Genomic DNA, 19,647 nt, shown 5'->3' with positions numbered 1-19,647 from the left:
TAAGGAGAGTGGTGATCAAGCTGAGGAGGAATGTGTCACCTGACTTAAATACAAGGGGATTACTAAACATCATGCCCTGGCTGGTTTAGCTCAGTGGATTGAGCGTCGGCCTGCGAGCTAAGTGTCGCTGGTTCGATCTTCCAGTCAGGGCACATCAGAGAAGGAAAACTCTGACTCCAAAAAACCTCCGCTGCCTTGCGGCATACCTCTTCAGGGGAAAGGCTAAGGGAGTAAACCCCGACAGAAAATCCGGAGCCGGAGTCCCTAAGGCGGTTTGACGTTGTAGTCAACACCGGCAACTCCAGCGGCGCACCTGAAGCCAAGCTGTATCAACTCCGTCTTTCCCTTGGACCCTTCAGCTGCGAAGAGAGGGGGGGTCTGCTGCATGGGCAACAGCAGACCCTCCATATTACCCTGCCCAGGCTTTGTAGCTTCAGCGTCATCGCAAGATGTCGATTCAACACGGGAGGAGACAGATACCATGTCACTCCCGAGTCGGACTGCACAGCCATTCTCGGCGGTGCAGATAGACTCTTAAGAAGCTACACTATCGTCTCTCGAGACGGACGGCTGCCGACGATGACTAAACATCATGGGAATAGTTGAGAAAAGGGATGAGGTTAAGGAGATGAAGTGGAGGCATCTTGTCTCCTGAGTGGAGACAACCTGTTTCAAGTTTGGAACGGAGAGCAGAGTGCCAGTAGCAGCTGGGGGAAAGATAAGCCTTTTTAATTTTGTTTTGCTGACGACAAAGAGCAAATACTGAGGGAGAGCCAGGAGAGAGGACGAAGTCGAGAAATACCAGAAGTGAGGGGTGGGATCCAGAATGGAAGAACTGCCAGCCTGAGACAAGACGGACGCCTCTTTCATCGCGAACTAAGGAAAAAGAAATGGTGAAGCTGGCCGATTTCAAAGGTTTGGTGCTGGACAGACAACGGAATTTCGGTTCAACTGTTTCTACTTATCTCCGTAAAGTAGGTCTGACTTAAGGGAGTCGCGCTACCTCAAGGTTTGAGGAGACAGTGCCGGTTTAAAAAGCCTTTTGGAAAACCGGGGTGTTGTGGTGTGTTCCGGGGCGAGGCGGCCGAAGCTGGTCAACGCTGTGGCCTGGCCCGGAGACGCGGAGTGCAGCTCCGAGGGGGACGCCGTGGCGCGCTGCCATGGCAACCGAACGGCTCCCCGAGGCCCACAGGCTCTGTAACTGACCAGAGTTGCGGCGTTTAAACAGACCTTTCGGGATATCAAGTGTGGTGGCAGCGCGAGGCGTACAAAACCAGACGATTGCTACTGCGACCTCCGCACCTCCAGTTGCGAAACTAAACATGACGCTACTGCTACGCAGCGCCACAGAGTAATAAACGTCATTGCTCCGCGACGCCGTCGTGGGAATAGGACGCCCTCCCGGAAGTGGGCTCTAGATCCGGCCGTGAATGTAGCAGCCGGTTACCCCTGAAAATAGATCTGGGGAGGTCTCTCCTGGACTATTTCTATACGTTTTCTCTCTCTCCTTCCTGAATCTTCTAAGTCCACTTAGTAAGGAAACGCCTCCACCGTCATGGGAGGCGGAGACCTGGTAAGTGAGGGAGGCCTCGGCTTGGAGAGACGGAGACGGGCTAGGGCTGGAGACGGAAATGGGTGGGAGTGGGTAACCTTGTCCACGCAGCCTTGCTTTCGGGGGGAGGGAGCAGATCGCCAAGGCCACGGAAGGGCTGAGCGGAGACTTGGGAAGGTGTGCCAGGTGTGTCGCCAATGGTGGCAGGTGTTGTTTTTGTGCTTGTTGGCGGGGCCATCCAGGCTGGAAATTCTAGGAAAGGGCGGGTCACGCAGGCATCATTTTGTATGTCTTGTCTTGGGATACATCTCCCTCAGCAAGGCGTTCAGAGCGATGTCCTGGGCTGTAGTAGGCGTGGTTTGTGCCACCATTCTTCTTTCCTTTGAGCCGTGTCCTGGGATCCATTTTAAAACTGAAGGGGACCCTTTTCCGTTTCTCCTTCAGTGCAGCATTCTGATCTGTAGTGTCAGAGCTTTCTTCTGAATTTATAGCACTTAATATAAGTTAAGTGGCAACTTCTCTTAAACAGTATAGTTCATTTGTAGGGGCTTAGATCCCAAATAGGACAGTGTGGCCCACAAGAGCATGGTGCGAGATCAGAAAAATGCTAACCTCTTGAAGGGTAGCTAACTGATCAGCAAATACACCAATTTAGTCACCTGTCCCGTAGCTGTATTAGAGTTTGTCAGGTGTTATTGATTAGTATGAGTTCCAATACTCCCGTCAGGTTTCCTCAGATTTAGTGTATTCTTAAGATAACCACATTTAGGGACAGGAAAGTTCTATCCCAGGGTTTCCCAGCCTCAGTGGTGTTGACATTTCGGACTGGATAAGTCTTTGTTTTATTTGTGTGGTCCTGTAATTGTATGATGTTTACCAGCATCCCTAGCCTCGAGTGAGGAGTACCACTTTCTCCCCCAGGTGGGACAGCCAAAAGTGTACAGACATTGCCAAATGTTCTCTGGGGAGCAAAATCACCCAAGTTGAAGAGGGGAGAGGGTGACCAGTAGGAAAAGGTTGACAGGGAGTGGAGGGGTAAGAAGGAAGGAAGGAGGGAAGGAAGGACTGGAGGTCCTGATGAGGGGAAAGAAAAGACAAGAAGGGAGAGAGAAAAGAAAGGGAGACCTCACTGATTGAACACCTTCCACATGCTAGGTACCTTGTGTACATTTTCCCATTTAGACTTATTAACTGGTCTCCTGGTCTCTAATCTTGTTCCTCTCCAGTCCACTCTTCACAGGATAGCTCCTCATGCCTCTCACCTGCATATGACTGTTGAGTATTCCCTACTGTCAGCTGAATAAGTCCAACTTCTTAACATGGTTAACTCCTTAATCTGTGACTTAGCTGGCTTCATCTTGAGCCCCTGTCCATCAGCTTACACTCCATCTCCAGCCACAGTAATTTATTTGTGCTCTGTTCTTTCTCACTACTGGGCTTTCACCTGTGTGTGCTGTTCCTTCTGTTTAGAAATCTTCTTCTTCCCCTTTTTCTACATTACCAGGATAATATGTAATTGTTCTTTGACATCACTTCCTCCAGGAAACCTTCCCTGATTCACGGAAGCTGAGCCAGAGTAGTGGCTCTTGGGGAGGGTGGAGAGGAGAAGCATTTCTTGAGGCGAAGGTGAAATTCCTGGGAGAGAAGGTTGAAAGAGGTCCTAGGTGGGTTTGTAAACTGTGCGAATATAAGGCAGGTTAAGTGAACTAAAGGAAAAGAAGGTTGTGTTCATAAGAATGAATGTTTCTTTTCAGAGTCTATACCTTTCTGTCTCTCTGCCCCATTCCTCCTGTATTGCCATCACTAACCCTCACTTGGCCAATGGAAATCAGACTCATATGCATTTCAGGTTAAAAGTATTTGAAGGGAATTCAGAAAGGGCCTTTTATATCCCAAAGCTTTATGTTCTTGAACAAAAGACCCCTGATATGGGAGAGATTATTGGATACCAGCCTTGTCATTGTTAAAGATGTCTTGCCCTTACATAGGCCTGCCTTGGCACGATTATGGTATAGAAGGGTAGGTGAGGCAGGGCCAGTTATACACTTACACTTACCACTTGCACACTCCCTGAATTGTTTTCTCCCTCCTTTGAACTGCCACAGAATCTGAAGAAGAGCTGGCACCCACAGACACTCCGCAATGTGGAGAAAGTGTGGAAGGCTGAGCAGAAGCATGAGGCGGAGCGGAAGAAGATTGAGGAGCTTCAGAGGGAGCTGCGGGAGGAAAGGGCCCGGGAGGAGATGCAGCGCTATGCGGAGGATGTTGGCGCTGTCAAGTAAGCCAGGAGCTGAGGGTGCGGTGAGGGTGCAGTGGGCAGTTTGGACTGGGGTTGTCCTTCTATGTAGGGAACTGCAGAACTGGCCTGCAGGTGCACCATCCAGTTGTTGCATGATAGCTGGTAAAGGGAATGGGTTTTGGAGTCAGACTGACCTGGATTCTGAGGCTGGCTTTGCGTGTCCTAGCCTAGCCATGTAAGTTGGGGCAAGTTTGGGAACCTTGGTTACCTCAGGAGGCCCAAGAGAATGAGAGTTCCCAGTTTCTAAGGTATGTTGAAGATCAAATGACATAACATGTAAAGGGCTTAGTGTAGGCCAAGCTCATGGTAGCTGATTGGCAATAACCATGACTGGGGATGATTGCTACTGCCTGCCTCCCAGTATGTGTCATGGTCTCATTCCTGCTTTTGTTTGCTTGTATATTGCAGGTTCATTTTAGGAGATGGGTGGTGTGTTTGTCAGTAAAAGCTGTGTGACTGTGGACAGTCCCACCCTATTTTACCCTACCCATCTTGCAAAAGGAGGTGGGAGTAAATGTGTTCTGTGAAAAATAAAAAACATAAAATATGCAGTGCATTCCTAAAATCAGAATTGAGTAAAAGCTACAGGTGGACTAAAATTGAGTCATCTACTATCGTTGCTCTTGTTTATGTCCTTGTGGGCAAGTCTCCAGGGTGATGTGTAGCATGTGGCCCCATTGGATATACAGGGCTTTTCCTTAATTTCATGACAAGAGGATTTGTGACATTCAAGGTTTTGTGTGTGCATGTGAGACAAGTTTCAGTTCATGGAAATGGCAGTGGAACTTAGGCAGGATACAATTACATTTTTTCAGGATAACAAATTGGGGAGAATGCCATCCTGACTTAAGTATGAAATTTGAAATGTTTTAAAATAAATAGAGTTTGAGAATTTAAAAATATATTTAGGGAATTAATATGTAAAGTAAGAGAATGAAATTTTATAGTTTTTTTTTTTTTTTACTGTAGACACATTAAATTATTTTACTCTATACACTATATAAATTTATATAATTTGCATTATAATTTAATGTGAATAAATTTCAAACATTTGAATTAATTTCTGGACAGTTTATAAAGTGAACACACATTGTTATATGTGAAATTTTAGTTTTTGTGAACCCTTGATTTTAAAACAGTATCTATTTTAGAATGAATACCCATTAGTCATAAAAGTTGACTTCCCCTGTTGGGGCGTGTACCAGAGGCAACTGATCAATGCTTCTCTCACATCAATGTTTCTCTCCCTCTTTCTCTCTCCCTTCCCATTCTCTAAAAATAAATAAAATCTTAAAAAAAATAAAATGTCCAAACATGTAACCATGAAGATTTTCTTTGTGCTCATAGTTGTTATATAGTTTTAAACAAAAATAAACATACAAATTGAAAATGTCATATTCGTAAAACATTTAATTTACTGTTATAGATAATACTGTTTTCATAAAAATACTTTGTTGCTTGCGGTATGAATGTGGTATTGACTGCTTCAGCACATGCTCTTATGAATTCAGTGTGCCTTCATTGTCTGCTGTGTGAGGCTTCAGTTTTCTCACCACTTGCTTCCGTCAGAACCACAGGGAAATATTTGTTTGGCATGGTCCCGTGACATGATATGGCTCTCCTCTTTTGGCTTGAAAGTGTAATTTTCTTATGAGGTTATTTCTGGTCTTTTTTCATAATCTCCTCAAATGTAATATAACCGCTTGTGCCAATATGACAGTAAGCACCAAAACACACAATGAACACAACTGCATATGTGGTCACTGAAATTGTTCTTGGTGATGAGATGATCAGGAATATGCTTATTGTTTCAGATTATCTTCGAAATGAAGGGTAATATAAACACTTTGTAGAGGAGACTTGAGAAGCCCTGAGCAAAGATCCATGCCCCACGTTGAGAAACACTGTTTTTGCTCCTAAATTGAGTTAGGTGATGAAAATTATCTCTCCACTAAATGGTAAGCTTCATGATGGCAAGCACCATTTCTTCCCATGTGCCATGTGAAATACTGTGTTTAGCCCATGCTAGGTGCCTGGAGAATGAGTCCTGCTCTGACCAGCTGCGGTTATTTCTCCCTTGTGTTCAGGTTTTATGTGTAGGTTTTGCAAGGAGTCAACATTTTCTTTTCCTTGAACTAGGAAAAAAGAAGAAAAATTGGACTGGATGTACCAGGGTCCTGGTGGGATGGTGAACCGTGATGAGTACTTGCTGGGACGACCCATTGACAAATATGTTTTTGAGAAGATGGAAGAGAAGGAGGCAGGCTGTTCTTCGGAGACAGGACTCCTCCCAGGCTCTATCTTTGCCCCATCAGGTGCCAATTCCCTTCTTGACATGGCCAGCAAGATCCGGGAGGACCCACTCTTCATCATCAGGTACTGATGACGGTCTGGGAAGGGGGTTTTATTGTAGAGATTCTTAGTAGAGATGTCATGTAGCCTCCTCTTAGCTTGGTTTCCTCTTAGCTTTTGACTATCATGTGAAAGGATTTGTCTCCATTTGGGCTTCATGATGTTGGGAAGGAGGCTCCATTAAGGGTGCCTGGTGTAGGCCTTTCAGGAAGATAATGCAAGTGGACCAGACCAGATTTATTCATCTACTGTTGACCCTAAACAAAAATAGGAGGTAGAAGCAAGGTGAGAAAGGTTAGCAGCTTCTTGGAAATTTGGTGATATATAGAGAGTTGGCTAGCTGGGTGAACAGGTCTTTTTTCCTTCCCTGCACCTTTTTTGCGCAGAATCTTTTACAAAGAAAATGTAGAATCTCACTTGAAACCCTAACATGTAACAGATCAAAGTAGCTGCATATTGGGTGCTAAATGAGATCATGCTATACATATTATTGGGGGGGGGGTTAATTTGCAATATTTTATTTCAAGTGGATAAGGTTGAACATTGAAAAATGTTTATATTTCTGTTTGAAAATTCGTTTAAAGTTATTTATATATTGAAGATATTGCATATGTGTATATAAAGCTATTGTATAGTATGTGTGCATGTAAATATTTTCTCCTGTTAGCTTCTTAGTTAATTAATTGTGGTAAGATATGTATGTACACGTATATATATACACACACATATATATATAAACAGAATTTAACCAGAGGGGCGGGGAAAGAAAGGGAAGGGCCTAGTCAAGGAACTAGTATAAATGACCCATGGACATGGACAACAGGGTGGGATTGACTTGTGGGAGTGGGGGGCAGGGAAGTCGAGAGCAATGGGGGAAAATTGGGGCAACTGACAACTGTAATAGAACAACAATAAAAAAAAGAAATTAAAAATATATATATATAACAGAATTTACCATCTAAACCATTTTTAAGTCTGCATTCAGTGGCATTAAGTACAGTCACATCCTTATGCAACCATCACCACTGTCCATCTCCAGAACTTTTTATCTTCCCAAAGTGAAATCCTGTAGTTATTAAATAATAACTCCTCATTCCCTCCTCCCCCTCCCCAGCCTTTGGCAACTGCAATTCTACTTTCTTTTTATTTTTTATTTTATTGATTTGTAGGGGGAGACACAGAGAGATATCAACCTGTTGTTCCACTTATTTAGGCATTCATTGGTTGACTCTTATAGGTGCCCTGACTGGGGATCGAATCTGAAACCTTGGATTATTGGGGTGATGCTCTAACCAACTGAGCTACTTGGCCAGGGCTCTTGATTCTGCTTTCTTATCTCTATGGATTTAACTAGCTACTCTAGTTACCTCCTGTAAGTGGTAATTGTTCTTTTTTGACTGGCTTATTTCTCACAGTATAATGTCTTTAAGCTTCATCCTTGTTTAGCATGTGTCAGAATATCCTTCTTAAAAACAAATTGTAGTGAGATACACATAACATAAAATATACCATCTTGCCCTGACCAGTTTGGCTCACTTGGTTGGGCATTATCCCACAAAGCAAAAGGTTGCCAGTTCGATTCCAGGTCAGGGCACATGGCTGGGTTGCAGGTTTGGTCCCCCGTTGGGACGTGTACGAGAGCAACTGATCAGTGTTTCTCTCTCACATCAATGTTTCTCTCCTTCTCTTTCTGCCTCCCTTCCCCTCTCTCTAAAAATAAATATTTTTTTAAATTGCCATTTTAATCATTTTAAGTGTACAGTTCAGTAGTGTTATGTATGTCCACATTGTTGTGCAACCAATCTCTGGAAGTTCTTCACCTTTGAAAACTAAAACTCTACCCATAAACAACACTCTATTTCTTCTTTCCCTCAGCCTCAGGAACCACCATTCTGCTATCTTGTTTTATGAGTTTAACTACTGTAGGGTCCTCATATAAGTGAAATCAAACATTTTTTGTCTTTTTGTGACTAGTTTATTTCACTTAATAATGTCTTCAAGGCTCATCCATGTTGTAGTATATGTCAGAATTTCTTTCCTATTTAAGGCTGAACAGCATTTCATTGTATACATTTTGTTTATTCATTCATCTGTGGATGGACTTATTTCCGCCTTTTAGTTATTGTGAATAATGCTGCTATGAACATGGGTGTACTAATGTGTGTTATAAACTACTTTTTTCACCTAATCATGAAATGGAACATCTTTCTTTGACACTGTGTTTCTATAGCATCGTGTTTATGTCTGTATTGTATGTATATACCATAATTGATGAATACTCTTGGTGAATCCCTAACAATTTTTATTGTTATAATATGAACACCTTTATAGTGAACACCCTTCCTTCCTTATTTCCTTAAGTAACAAATTTGTGAGACCAAAGAGTCTGTGCAGGCTGTGATAAGTGTTGCCAAATTGTCCTCCAGGAAGGTTGACCAATTTACCCACCTGTGAACAGTGTGTGAGAGAGCAACTTTTTGAAAGAGGAATTCATCCTCTTTATTTCCCAGGCGGTTATTATGCTAAACAGTGGATATTATATTGGAAGGTTACAACCAGCCGATTATACAGCAACCAGTTGACACACAGGATGACACCCATTTATTTACTTGACCAGTTGGGAAGCCTTGAGTGTGAAGCCTCACAAGAAACACACCAAACTTTTGCACCACAGGGGACCAGTGTGGACTTTCCCCACAACATTCAATCCTTTATGCAGATTTGGAGATTGCTGGCTTCCACATCATCATATAGATTTTAACATAGGGCCTGTCTCCATGCATTTAGATAAAAGATTGCTACATAAAATTGTGAAGAGTAGAATGAGTGACTTAATCTCCTTTCAAAAAGAAATTATGATTTTTATAATTTTCTCTTCCTTTAGGAAGAAGGAGGAGGAGAAAAAAAGAGAGGTATTGAACAATCCTGTGAAGATGAAGAAAATCAAAGAATTGGTAAGTAGTGCATCATGTAAGCACCAGGAGTATGTTTTAGCTACTTAACATGAGACCTTCTCTCTATTTATTCTTACCTTATGAGAGGGAAAACAGAATGGCTTAAAAAAATTAATTTTTTGCTCTGACCAGTATGACTCAGTTGGGCGTCATCCCACATACCAAAGGGTCACCAGTTTGATTCCCTGGGGGCATCTGTGAGGGGTAACTGATCAATGTTTCTGTCCTTCTCTTTCTCCCTCACTTCCATTCTCTCTAAAAAGTAAGAAAATAAGTAAATAAAAATTTTTAAAAATTTTAAATTGATTTTAGAGAGAGAGGAAGGGAAAGAGAGAGAGAAACATTGATTTGTTGTTCCACTTATTTATACATTCATTGGTTGTTGTATGTGGCCTGACCCGGTATTAAACCCTGCAACTGTGGTATATTGGGATGACATTCTACCCAACTGAGCTACCTTGCTGGGGCTAATAAGTTTTGTCTTTTAGAGACCTTTTCCTGGTGATTTTATTCAGTCTTAATTTATCAAACTTAATTAAGTTTGATTTCCTCTTTTATGTCTTTTGGTTGGGAAAGTACAATGTGATGTCATTTTTCCAGAAAAAGAGGAATATGGGTTATGCCTGTGGAAAGCATATTCAGATCAGGTGGTAGAGCCTCTAGGGCCCATTGAATGTTCACATGATATATTATATGATTGTTTCTTGGATCAGCTGGTAAGGAAAATTTAAAGATTGCTCTTGCAGTCCCAATTACTTTTAATGGAGTTCTTTTGACATGAACATTGCTAGGCAGTGTAAAAACACAAATTCCTAGCCCCACCCACCAGAGATTCTGTTCACTAGTCTAGGGGGCATTTGTGCACACCCTGGGTTAAGACCTTCTCCCTGTTGACACGGAAACTCCTGGCCCCTGTAGATCCAGAGGATTGGAGTCAGGTAGTTTGTGCTTAATGCAGTCCCCTCAGAAGGACTGACAGGGGTATCAATAATCTGGTATGTTTCTCTTCTGGGCATTTCCTAGTTGCAAATGAGTCTGGAAAAAAAGGAAAAGAAGAAAAAGAAGGAGAAGAAAAAGAAGCACAAGAAACATAAGCACAGGAGCTCAAGTAGTGATCGTTGCAGCAGTGAGGATGAGCGCAGCTCAGGGAGGTAAGCATGTGGAGGCAGGCCTCCCTCATCATTGATTCGTTCACTCATTCATTCCGCAGACACCAGCTGAACGCCTACTCCGTGCCAGGAACTGCCAGGTACTGGGGTTTCAGTGGTGAGTTCATACACGGGCCCTCTGCCCAGAGCTTGCCACCTAACACTAGAGTTCCTTTGGAGATCTTGGCATGACCCCATACCCCTATTGATCTTTGTCCAGACATCCTGGATATGAATTTTATTTCAGCTTGTGATTCCTCCAAGACTGAAGTGAGTTTTATGTAGGCTTTTTTTTTTTTTTTTTTTTTTTTTTAATGCATTAATGGGCCCATCTGGGCCCATTCTGTATGTCTTCTCTGTAGTTAGCATTGTCACTGATGATTCACTCTTAGTCCCTGGAATGGCAGTACGAGGTGAGAGAGGAATGTGTTCAAGCATTGGGGCTAAAAAGCCGGGCCCGTGGTTTTTCACAGGAAAACACATGACTTATGCTTATATATCTTCCAGCAAAGACAGTCCGAATAGAAAGACATATTCCCAAGTAATGGCTGGGAGGTGGGAAAGTTCACCATCAAAGCAGGAAGCACATTTCAGCACAAGAGATTTAAACTGGACTTTTACACATTTTTCTTTTCACTGAATGTGTTTTAATCTCTTAGATCTCAAAAGAAGATGGCAAAGTCTTCCTCTGTTTTGTCCAAAGTTCCTGGGTATGGCTTACAGGTAAGAGTGTGGCCTTCTCAAAGGGAATGGGACTGTCGAATGTGCCAGCTTGACCGCCTTTTTGGATATAGAGCATTTTTAGCAGCCGGTCAAACATGTGGGAAGAAGGGAACTTGAGCACCCAAGAGCAGGGCTGCGGGGGAACAGGTCCTTTCCTTATCCCTGAGTTCAGGGCTCTCTGAGCAGAGAGGCTATATTACCAGTGGAGCAGTTAGGCATTCTGTCCATCGCTCTGCAAATAATTTACATGCAATGCATACATTTTAAGTGTATAGGTTGATGACTTTTGACAAATGTACATCCCTCTGGATTCCTTCTTTTCCCTCAGTGTGTTTAACCTTAGGTACTGTCTTCCGTGCTCTGCCTCTTGCTCGTCCTTAGGCTGTAGTGAAGAGCCAAGCCAGTTTAGATGGTTGGGTGGGCACATTCTTTCAAAGAATTCTGAAGATAACTTTTCTAAGCTTGTATGGTTCTCTGTGGAGGGATTGGTTTACCCAATTGTGTCCTTATAGAACCTGAGTGCTCATTCCTTTTGTTTGTTTGCTTCACTGCGTTTTCTGAGCTGCTAGGTTTTCCTATGAGTAGCTTTTCTTCTTCTTGATACAGATCAGGGACTCTGACCATAGCCAGGGTCTTCGGGGTCCTTTGATGTTCGAGCCAAAGGGAACGCATGGGTGGAAGAATCACTCCAGGTCCAGAAGCTCCTCCCCCTCACCTCCCAGACATGCCAGCAAGAAGAGCACCAGAGAAGCAGGGTCTCGGGACAGGAGGTCTCGATCCCCGGGCAGAACGTCACGGTCCCCAAGGCCAAGCAAACTGTGAGTCTGGGAATTCACTGAAATAACCTATGCATGCATGGGGCCTGGTCACAACAGGGTATTTGTTTTTGGTGACATCTGTTCATTAATTTTTCCAAATGTCTTTGTTATTCCCTTTATATCATCCCCACCCCCGAGCCCCCCACCTCAATGTAAAGCTTAGGCTCCTAGAACTACATATTTATTTATTTGGAATCTTTAGAGCAAGTTTAATAGAAAATCCTTTGTACCTTTATGCCTTTGTTTTTCTTCCACTTCTGCCCTCTCTTCTCTTCTATTTGGGTTACAGTGCTAACACAGTTAGCTTTTCTTCCATTGTTTTAGGGGTATGATAAAAGCCCTTGTATTGAAAAAGCTTTTCTCTTCTCTGCCCTGTGTCTGTTACAGGCACAACTGTAAGGTAAACAGGAGAGAGAGAGGCCGAACTAAGAGCCCATCACCTAAAAAAGAGGTCTACCAAAGGCGGCACGCACCTGGATATACCAGGTGAGTCAAGTGGCCACTAGATAAATTTCAGACCCTGCAGGCCTGAGTCTAGGAGTAGGTTCAGACCAGGGCAAGTGGACAAACTATATCACCTTTTTGCCCAACCAGCTTTTTAAATTATTCCTGTCACCTTTTAACAGCCGGCCCCACCTCCCCACCATGGGAGGCACCTTGAAAGGATGAATTAATTGACTGTCCCTCAGTACCTGTAAACCTGTTATTTCTCACAAAGATTTCCATAGAGAAGCTTTTCTTGAGAGAGTGTTCATTCCTTGAGGTACCAGCTGAAAGGGAAACCAGGTGCTCTCCTCAAGGACAGACACCCTACAATGAGCCATCTGTGTTTGAGCTGGGCGTGGAGTTGGTCAGATGATACAGATGTGCAGCCCTAGGACCTGAGGCTCTGCCCGTGAAAATCTATCCCTGTGGGTCTTTGTTGTTCTTAGTAGAAGTTTGGATGAGATGAGCAACTTCTGTGAACTTCCTTTTACTACCCCAACAAATTGGCTGCATGATAGAATCACGTGGGCAGCTTTAAAAAAAATTCCATTACCCTCCAACATCCCAGTCCTGTAACATCATTATCTCTGCGGGCTGGCCCGGACATCAGTATTTTTAAAGCTCCCTGGTGATTCCAATGTGCAACCAACACTGCGAACCATGGAGCGTCCACAACATCTTATATTCACTGCGTTGTTAGAAGAGAGATGGTCCCTAAGGTCCCCTTTTAACTATGACCTGGTTCTCTTTAAGTGTCCAGGGAACAGAAACTTTTAAAAAAGATTTGAATTTGACTGGCAACTTCCCAAAATATATTACATCTTTCTCTGCCTTCCCAGATAGAGTATGTTACACAGAATTTAATTTGTTACTGGTGAGACTGGGTCAGGTCTTGAGCTGTGCTGTAATTCATGCCGCTCTTAGGGACGGGTGCTCATGAGTGTGCGTCCTTTAATATATTTTAAGGCTTGTTGGCCAGCACATGACTATGCTTTTTGAGATCCTGCTTTGATTTTGTGTCTTTTGCCATCTGCCATCGCTTGAATTTGTCTTGTCAGTCTTTATTATTGCCCTTAATCTTTTTGTTGAATTTTGAAATTTAAAATGAGTTAGAGCACTCAAGACCTGTCTCTTTCAGGAGTAAAAACACAGAAACTTCAATGCATGAATTTTGTTTCTCTCTTTGTCTTGGTTTGGTGTTCCAGGTAGTTGAGTTTGTTTTATGTAATTAAGATGATACTAATTAAGACAAAAAGAAAAATTATGGCTGTAAAACTTTTCTTAGCACTAATCAGTGTTTCTCAGATTGAGAGACACTGAATAGTTCTTCAAGGACCTGAAGGTTTTGTGAGAATTTAAAATTTTTTTGTGTTTTCTTTGTGTGAATGTTTTAATTGGTGATCTCACACAACTTTTCTTACCAGCTGAAAAAATAAAGCTTTTCTTTTGCAATGTGATTCTTAGTTTAAAGTAATTTTTATATAGACTAAGACTATTTTATTGCCTTAAAATTTTGGGGGGTCTTGTGGGATTTCCATTTAATTTATATTATTTTTCATTGCTTTCAGTGCTTTCTAAATTTCTTACAGGCAACACAACACTTTTTTTTTTTAATTCAAATACGGCAAAAGTTTATTTAGAAAGTCACAGAGGTAGAAAAGGTGAGCCAGCTGAGCTGCATGAGCTCAGGGACCAAGTTACAGAGGCAGAAAAAGGGTCCTTGGAGCTTAGGGAAAAGAGGGGTGGAGAGGACATGCCTGAGAGAGAGAGAGAGAGACATCAAAACATAGATTTTTTTGTTCCACTTATTTATCCATTCATTGGTTGATTCTTGTATGTGCCCTGACCAGCAATTGTACCTGCAACCTTGATGTATTGGGACAACAGTCTTAACCAATTGAGCTACCTGGCCAGGGCCAATATAGCACTTTTATAGTAAAAAAAAAAAAAAGTATGCTTGAATCAAATAAACAAAAAAACAAAACTATAAGGTCACACCCCAGATTGGCTAAAATGCCTTCCTTTGGGCTTATAAATTGCCCAGAACAAAGGCGGCAGTAGGAAATAGAACGTGGAGTTATTATTGTATTAATTACCGTTATTATGAAGGCACAGTTTCTTAAATTGTTTTGGTCAGTAATACAGACTTGTTTTTTAAGTCAAAAAGTTTTATAACAAAACCTCACTCAACCTCACTTCAGTCATGCCACCCAATGGCAACTGCTTTCAGCTTTTTGAGCCGTTTTCTTTGGCACTTGTCTATTTCTAAAAATATACATATGTGGCTCCCTCTCCCCCATCCCCACCCCCCAGGAGCACATCCGTGCCTTTCTTCCCTTTCAGGGGTGCGTCTCCTGAACTTTAAGGGTCCTCACGAGACTTATAACCAGGGGAGCAACGGGCAGCAGAAGCTGGTCCCAGGCGTACCCCCTGAACCTGTTCCCAAAGCCCCCTTTTCTCTGACTTCAGTGAGCCAAAGCAGCCCTTCCTTGGCTCACTTCTGTCACTGTGACTTTTACTTCTCGGTGAGTCCACACAGTCCAGCGTGGCTCACTTTCTTATGTTTCTCGAGAGTCAAAGCAGCCCAGCCTACGCTCTTCCCTGTTGCTTCTTCTATCTTAACCCCTTCCTTGTTTCACTGTTGCCAGCTTTCATTAAAAAAGAAATAAAAAAATATACATATGTTGTGGTCTCTTCGTTCATCAGTTTTAGATATCAGATATTTTCTTACTGTCAGGGTAAATGAAGTCTTGGAGGAAATGAGCTCTTATATACTCCCAGTCCCTTGTTTTTTCTCCCCCTCCCCCATCTTTCCTTTATAGTTCTATCACAATTTTTGGTTTAATCAGTATGTGGATTCATGTTACTATGTTACATAAATATTATACATTGATACTTTTCATTGCCAAGCAGAAAAATGAGGTTATATTTCTTTTCTTTACCTTTTTTTCTAGGGTCATTATATACCTCTTTCAATCTGACCCATGGCTTTCAGTCTGGGAAATCTTCTTGTATTATTTCTTAACTTTTTAATTCTCCCTATTTCTAAGAATTGATTCATGCTCTGATGTTTCTGTAAAAAACTCCTCCTATTTCTCATTCCAGTGATGTAGTATCTTTCATATGTTATCTCAGAGTGAGATTTTTATTGCAGATTTTTAAAAAGTTGTGTGCTTTATCTTATTCTCTTTTCCTTTTGCGTAGGTCTCTTTTTCATGTTAGAGTCTTTCCTGAAATGTTTGGTGATAATTTCACTGTATATTCATATTTAAAAGTAAGGTACTAAAAAGCTGAAATCGCTGTATTATGTATGGGCAGGGCATATCTAGATTTGCACTGGTTTTTAGCTAGGGACACTCAGGTATTCGTATCTTTGGTTCTCTTGTCAAGAACCGTTAAATTTCTCCAGAGGAAAAATTCTCTGATTGCCTGACCCATGGCTCTTAAGTCTGGCTGCTGGCATTCTGGAAGACAGGGGCTGGAGCCTCAGTGTTGAGTATGTGAACTTACATTTCATCCCTTTTTGTCCTCGTGGCCCTGCCAGCTTTCTCTGCTGTACCTGCTGCCTCTGCATCTCCTGATCCTCTTGTCTGGTTTAGTTCTCCAGAAACTGCTGGAAGGTTCTCCCCTTAGGAGGGTCTCCTATAGAAGACACAAGTTAGGCAGAGGACCCAGTGATGTCTTAATTGCTTCTTATATAGACTTTAAATTGGTTCTTTTGTTTTCAGCCCTATGCCTCGCTGCCATCCTCCATAGTACTTGGGGCCTTCAGCGTCTGAGCCTTCCCTGGATTTTGCTTCTGATTAGTTTTGGGCGCTTAGAAGTCAGTTTCCTCCAGTTTGTTAAAGCAGTTACCACTCCTTCATCCATTTCTGTCTTCCAACAGTTTGTTGACATCTCTTCTCCAGTGTTATCTCCTCTTCATTGTCTTTGTGGTTTTATATATTTTATTTAATGGAGTTTTGAAAGGGAGCATGTCATGTCACTATAAATAAATTAATGTCAAGCTTTAGTATCTTAAGTTTGTTTTTTAAAATTGCGTTTCCATTCCCTTCCCTTATGAGACTTGGATAATAATTTTTTGTTTTAAAGGGGGATCTGTCCATCACACCCATTTGAGAAGCAATGGAGTTGGGTGTCTGACATTGTTAAATAGTGATTGAGCTGGTTCATCACCTACTCTTCTTGCCCTCACTTCATTTGCAGTGAGTGCTAGGAAAGAAGACCCACCTATTACTTTCTGAGGTTAAGTTAAATTCTTTAGGTATCTGGCTTCTAGCTTAGTCCCATGAATTTTTAGGCATCTCCAGTGCGTAGATGGTAGATGTCAATAGTCACATGAATAACATAGTCCTCTGTTCTTCTATAAGTTGAGCAAACAGTTGGAATATTTTGTATTTAATATTTCCGAATAATCACTCCAGAGATTACTGAATGAGGGTGTGGAATCCTTCACTAAAATTTTTTGAAATTTGGATGAAGCCTCCTGACCAAGATGTTAGGAAGGAAGGAAACTCATGCTGAGCTGGGCACTTGGTTGGGCAGGTCTGTGGAAAGAGCAGTGAGCTGGAGAATCTGGGGTCCTATCTGATTTCTCTTCTCCCTGGGGTGGTCCCCTTTTTTTGAGGGGAGAGAAGTAGACCTGACAGGATGGCTTTTGTGTTCAAAAGAAAACTGTCATCAGAAGAACTTGAGCGAAAACGACAAGAGATGATGGAAAATGCCAAGTGGCGGGAGGAAGAGAGACTGAACATCCTTAAGAAGCACGCTAAGGAGGACGAACGGGAGCAGAGGCTGGAGAAGCTGGACTCTCGTGATGGGAAGTTTATCCAGTGAGTGCATCTTCATGCCCAGTGGCTTTCATGGTTATGGTCCCAAGGAGGCAATTGGGCAAGCTGGTTCAGTCATTGTTTCTGTTTCAAACATTGTTCATTGCCAGTGTTTCTGTGTCTGTGCAGAGAGAACATGAAGCTTTGTCTCCAGACCATCTTGGTTACTATTCCCAGCTTCTGGTCAGAGGAGGCTGTTTTTGATTGGAGAGGAGGAGAAGGGAATTGGTATTTTCACTGAATCTCCTTGGCCTTCCTTTTAAATAAGAATTCATGACTCAGGAAGTCTTTTCAGTGCGCTTTGACTATTTTCCAAAAAAGATAAATTTTCCCTTTGGAACTGGTTTAGAAAATTGAGTTCCAGATGGAGTCACTCGAAAGTGATCTGTGTGGGCTTAAAGGAACTTGTGTTTGTACAGCCGCTTTGTGGCTAGCAACCTGTTTCTTCTAACTTTGCTAGATGACCAGTTGACGTGTTTGTCACTTACATTCGTCTGTCTTTTCGCCCTAGCCGCATGAAGCTAGAGAGTGCATCTACCTCTTCGTTGGAGGATCGAGTGAAGCGGAATATCTACTCTCTACAGAGAACCTCAGTAGCTCTGGAGAAGAACTTTATGAAAAGATGAAAACCATTCTCTCTTGCTGATTTTCCTGAATTTTCCAGGGAAGCTGCTGACCCCATAAAAATTCTCTTTATAAGAGTTCAAATGACTTCTTCCACAGATGTCAAACCACCACTGTTCAAAGTGACTCTCCTCCACTGATTCCTGAAATAGCTACACCTTTGAGAACTAGTGTGATTTGCTTTATAGAACCCTCAGCAACTTTTGCTGGGTGCAGAGTGGATTTTGACTGTTTTTATGGGTGGGTACTGGACCATCTAAGTGTGAGCACTCCTGCTCTGAAAGTCTGCTCCCTGTGCTTGTGATTCTCATGCCACTTCCCTCCCACCTGTGTGAACACACCTGTTCCCTCCACCTCAGTATATACATGACCTTTTAGAAACCTCACTCTCCAGAGTCACTGAGATAGATTGTGTTTAATGAACATTTGCTTGATTTAGTAGATATGTGACAATGATGTCAGATTAGGGCAGAGCCAAGGGAGTGACAAAGAATCTGGAAGGGGAAGGCATTTTAAAATCCCTAAATGAACTGTTGAACCATTGGACTGTCTTTTCAAACTGTAAAAGTCTAGTGTGTATATGTACAAATGGTAATTTTTACATGCTTTTTAAAAAAAAGTTAGCTTTGTGAGAATATCTTGTTTGGGAAGTGACTTTAATGGAACTGCATTGTATCTTGTTATGGAGTAATACAGTAAGGCAAGTCAGCTTTTTTTTCCTCTGCAAATCATGCTAGTTTAGGAGGGGCCTGGGATTATTGACAGGATCTGGGATATCTATCCTTTTACACTGCTTAGAGTCTTGATGTGGGAAGTGCAATGATGAAGTCAAATGATTTTATGAGTCAGGACCAAATTGCCAATATGTTCCCTGGCTCTTAAAATAAAATGGAAGCTGTTTATTTTATAGCTTCCCTTTTAATCAGGTAGTCTTATTACAATAATTCTAGGTTTTCTGGAGTTGTTTACTATTTTTTAGTCAGTTATTAAAAGCCCAAAAACTTAAACGGGACCAATCTCCTGTCTTTACTCCTTTCCCTTCTTTATTATTTTACCACAAGTCCTCATTTGACCCATGAACACTTTATTAGGCACTCTTGACCCACACATTAGCTGGGCTAGTTCCTTTTCTGCTAATTCCTAATTTTGTTTAAAATGCATTTGGATCTATTTTTTTGAGTGCTTATGATGCCAGGCACTGTAATATTTAAAACCCACTCTTCCGTCCTATGCTAGGGTCAGTTGTGTATTTATTATATTACTTGGTAATAAAGGCTACATTTATTTTTGTTCCTTTAAAGAGCGACCATGTGCTGAGAACCAAATTTACGGATTTCCACAAAGAATACTATGACCCACCATCTGGGTCAAATATCTGGAGATATTTGGTCCAAGAAGAATTATATTTACAAAGAGTGGGCAGTTTATTCAAGGATTTCATGATGTGAGCCAGAGAATAAGACGATTATGCTTCCGCTGTAGGACAGGTGTCTTAAGGTGCCCGCGGTCTCTTAACTTGACCCTTTGGCGGGAGGAGGCTGGGCAGCAGGTGGGTGGGTGCCGGACTCATTCATAAAACCCAGGGCTCCCGGCTGGCTCCTCATTGGCCCTGGGGAAAGGGGCGTGCCCCGTGGGTGGAGCATCGCCCTAAACCCAGGGGAGTGGGAAGATCCACGCTTGGGTGGGGCGAGGGGGCGTTCCTTGGTTTTCCCGGTAGGACTTCCTTTTCCCTTGGCTGTGTTCCTCCTCTCTCTCTCTCAGGGTAGGGATGGTACGTCCCACCGTCCTCACATTTCCCGCCCCTTCTCCCCTCCAGAGTGGTGGCGCCGCCGCCATCTTGGCACCTCAGGTTGCAGGAAAGA

The 19,647-nt window shown here is 42.5% G+C and overlaps 1 protein-coding gene across 2 annotated transcripts; it reads left to right on the top strand.

Annotated features, from left to right (window-relative positions):
- The first annotated feature begins 1,375 nt into the window (after positions 1 to 1,375).
- Positions 1,376 to 19,085, top strand: CWC25 (CWC25 spliceosome associated protein). Of its 2 annotated transcripts, XM_090292140.1 has the most exons (10): positions 1,376 to 1,573; positions 3,658 to 3,830; positions 5,991 to 6,227; positions 9,088 to 9,157; positions 10,181 to 10,308; positions 10,965 to 11,028; positions 11,635 to 11,846; positions 12,234 to 12,332; positions 17,003 to 17,164; positions 17,673 to 19,085. In XM_090292140.1, the coding sequence occupies exons 1-10, from the start codon at positions 1,556 to 1,558 to the stop codon at positions 17,785 to 17,787; spliced, it is 1,278 nt and encodes a 425-aa protein (XP_090148266.1). In that variant the 5' UTR covers positions 1,376 to 1,555; the 3' UTR covers positions 17,788 to 19,085. The 2 variants fall into 2 exon arrangements, with proteins under 2 accessions (XP_090148266.1, XP_090148267.1); XM_090292141.1 differs by lacking the exon at positions 3,658 to 3,830 and having other exon boundaries at positions 1,377 to 1,573.
- Positions 19,086 to 19,647: the final 562 nt, after the last annotated feature.

The sequence above is a fragment of the Furipterus horrens genome, unplaced genomic scaffold (assembly GCF_987537825.1).
Source record: "Furipterus horrens unplaced genomic scaffold, mFurHor1.1.pri manual_scaffold_11, whole genome shotgun sequence".
Taxonomy (NCBI): Eukaryota; Metazoa; Chordata; class Mammalia; order Chiroptera; family Furipteridae; genus Furipterus; species Furipterus horrens.
The sequence above is the reverse complement of the archived record's forward strand: the minus strand, read 5'-3'. Positions and strand labels throughout refer to the sequence as shown.

Bases quoted from the DNA above. Each gene is read 5' to 3' on its own strand.
- CWC25 (XM_090292140.1), top strand. The intron at 3,831-5,990 runs GTAAGCCAGGAG...TCCTTGAACTAG, and splicing joins GAGGATGTTGGCGCTGTCAA to GAAAAAAGAAGAAAAATTGG. The intron at 11,029-11,634 runs GTAAGAGTGTGG...TTCTTGATACAG, and splicing joins TTCCTGGGTATGGCTTACAG to ATCAGGGACTCTGACCATAG.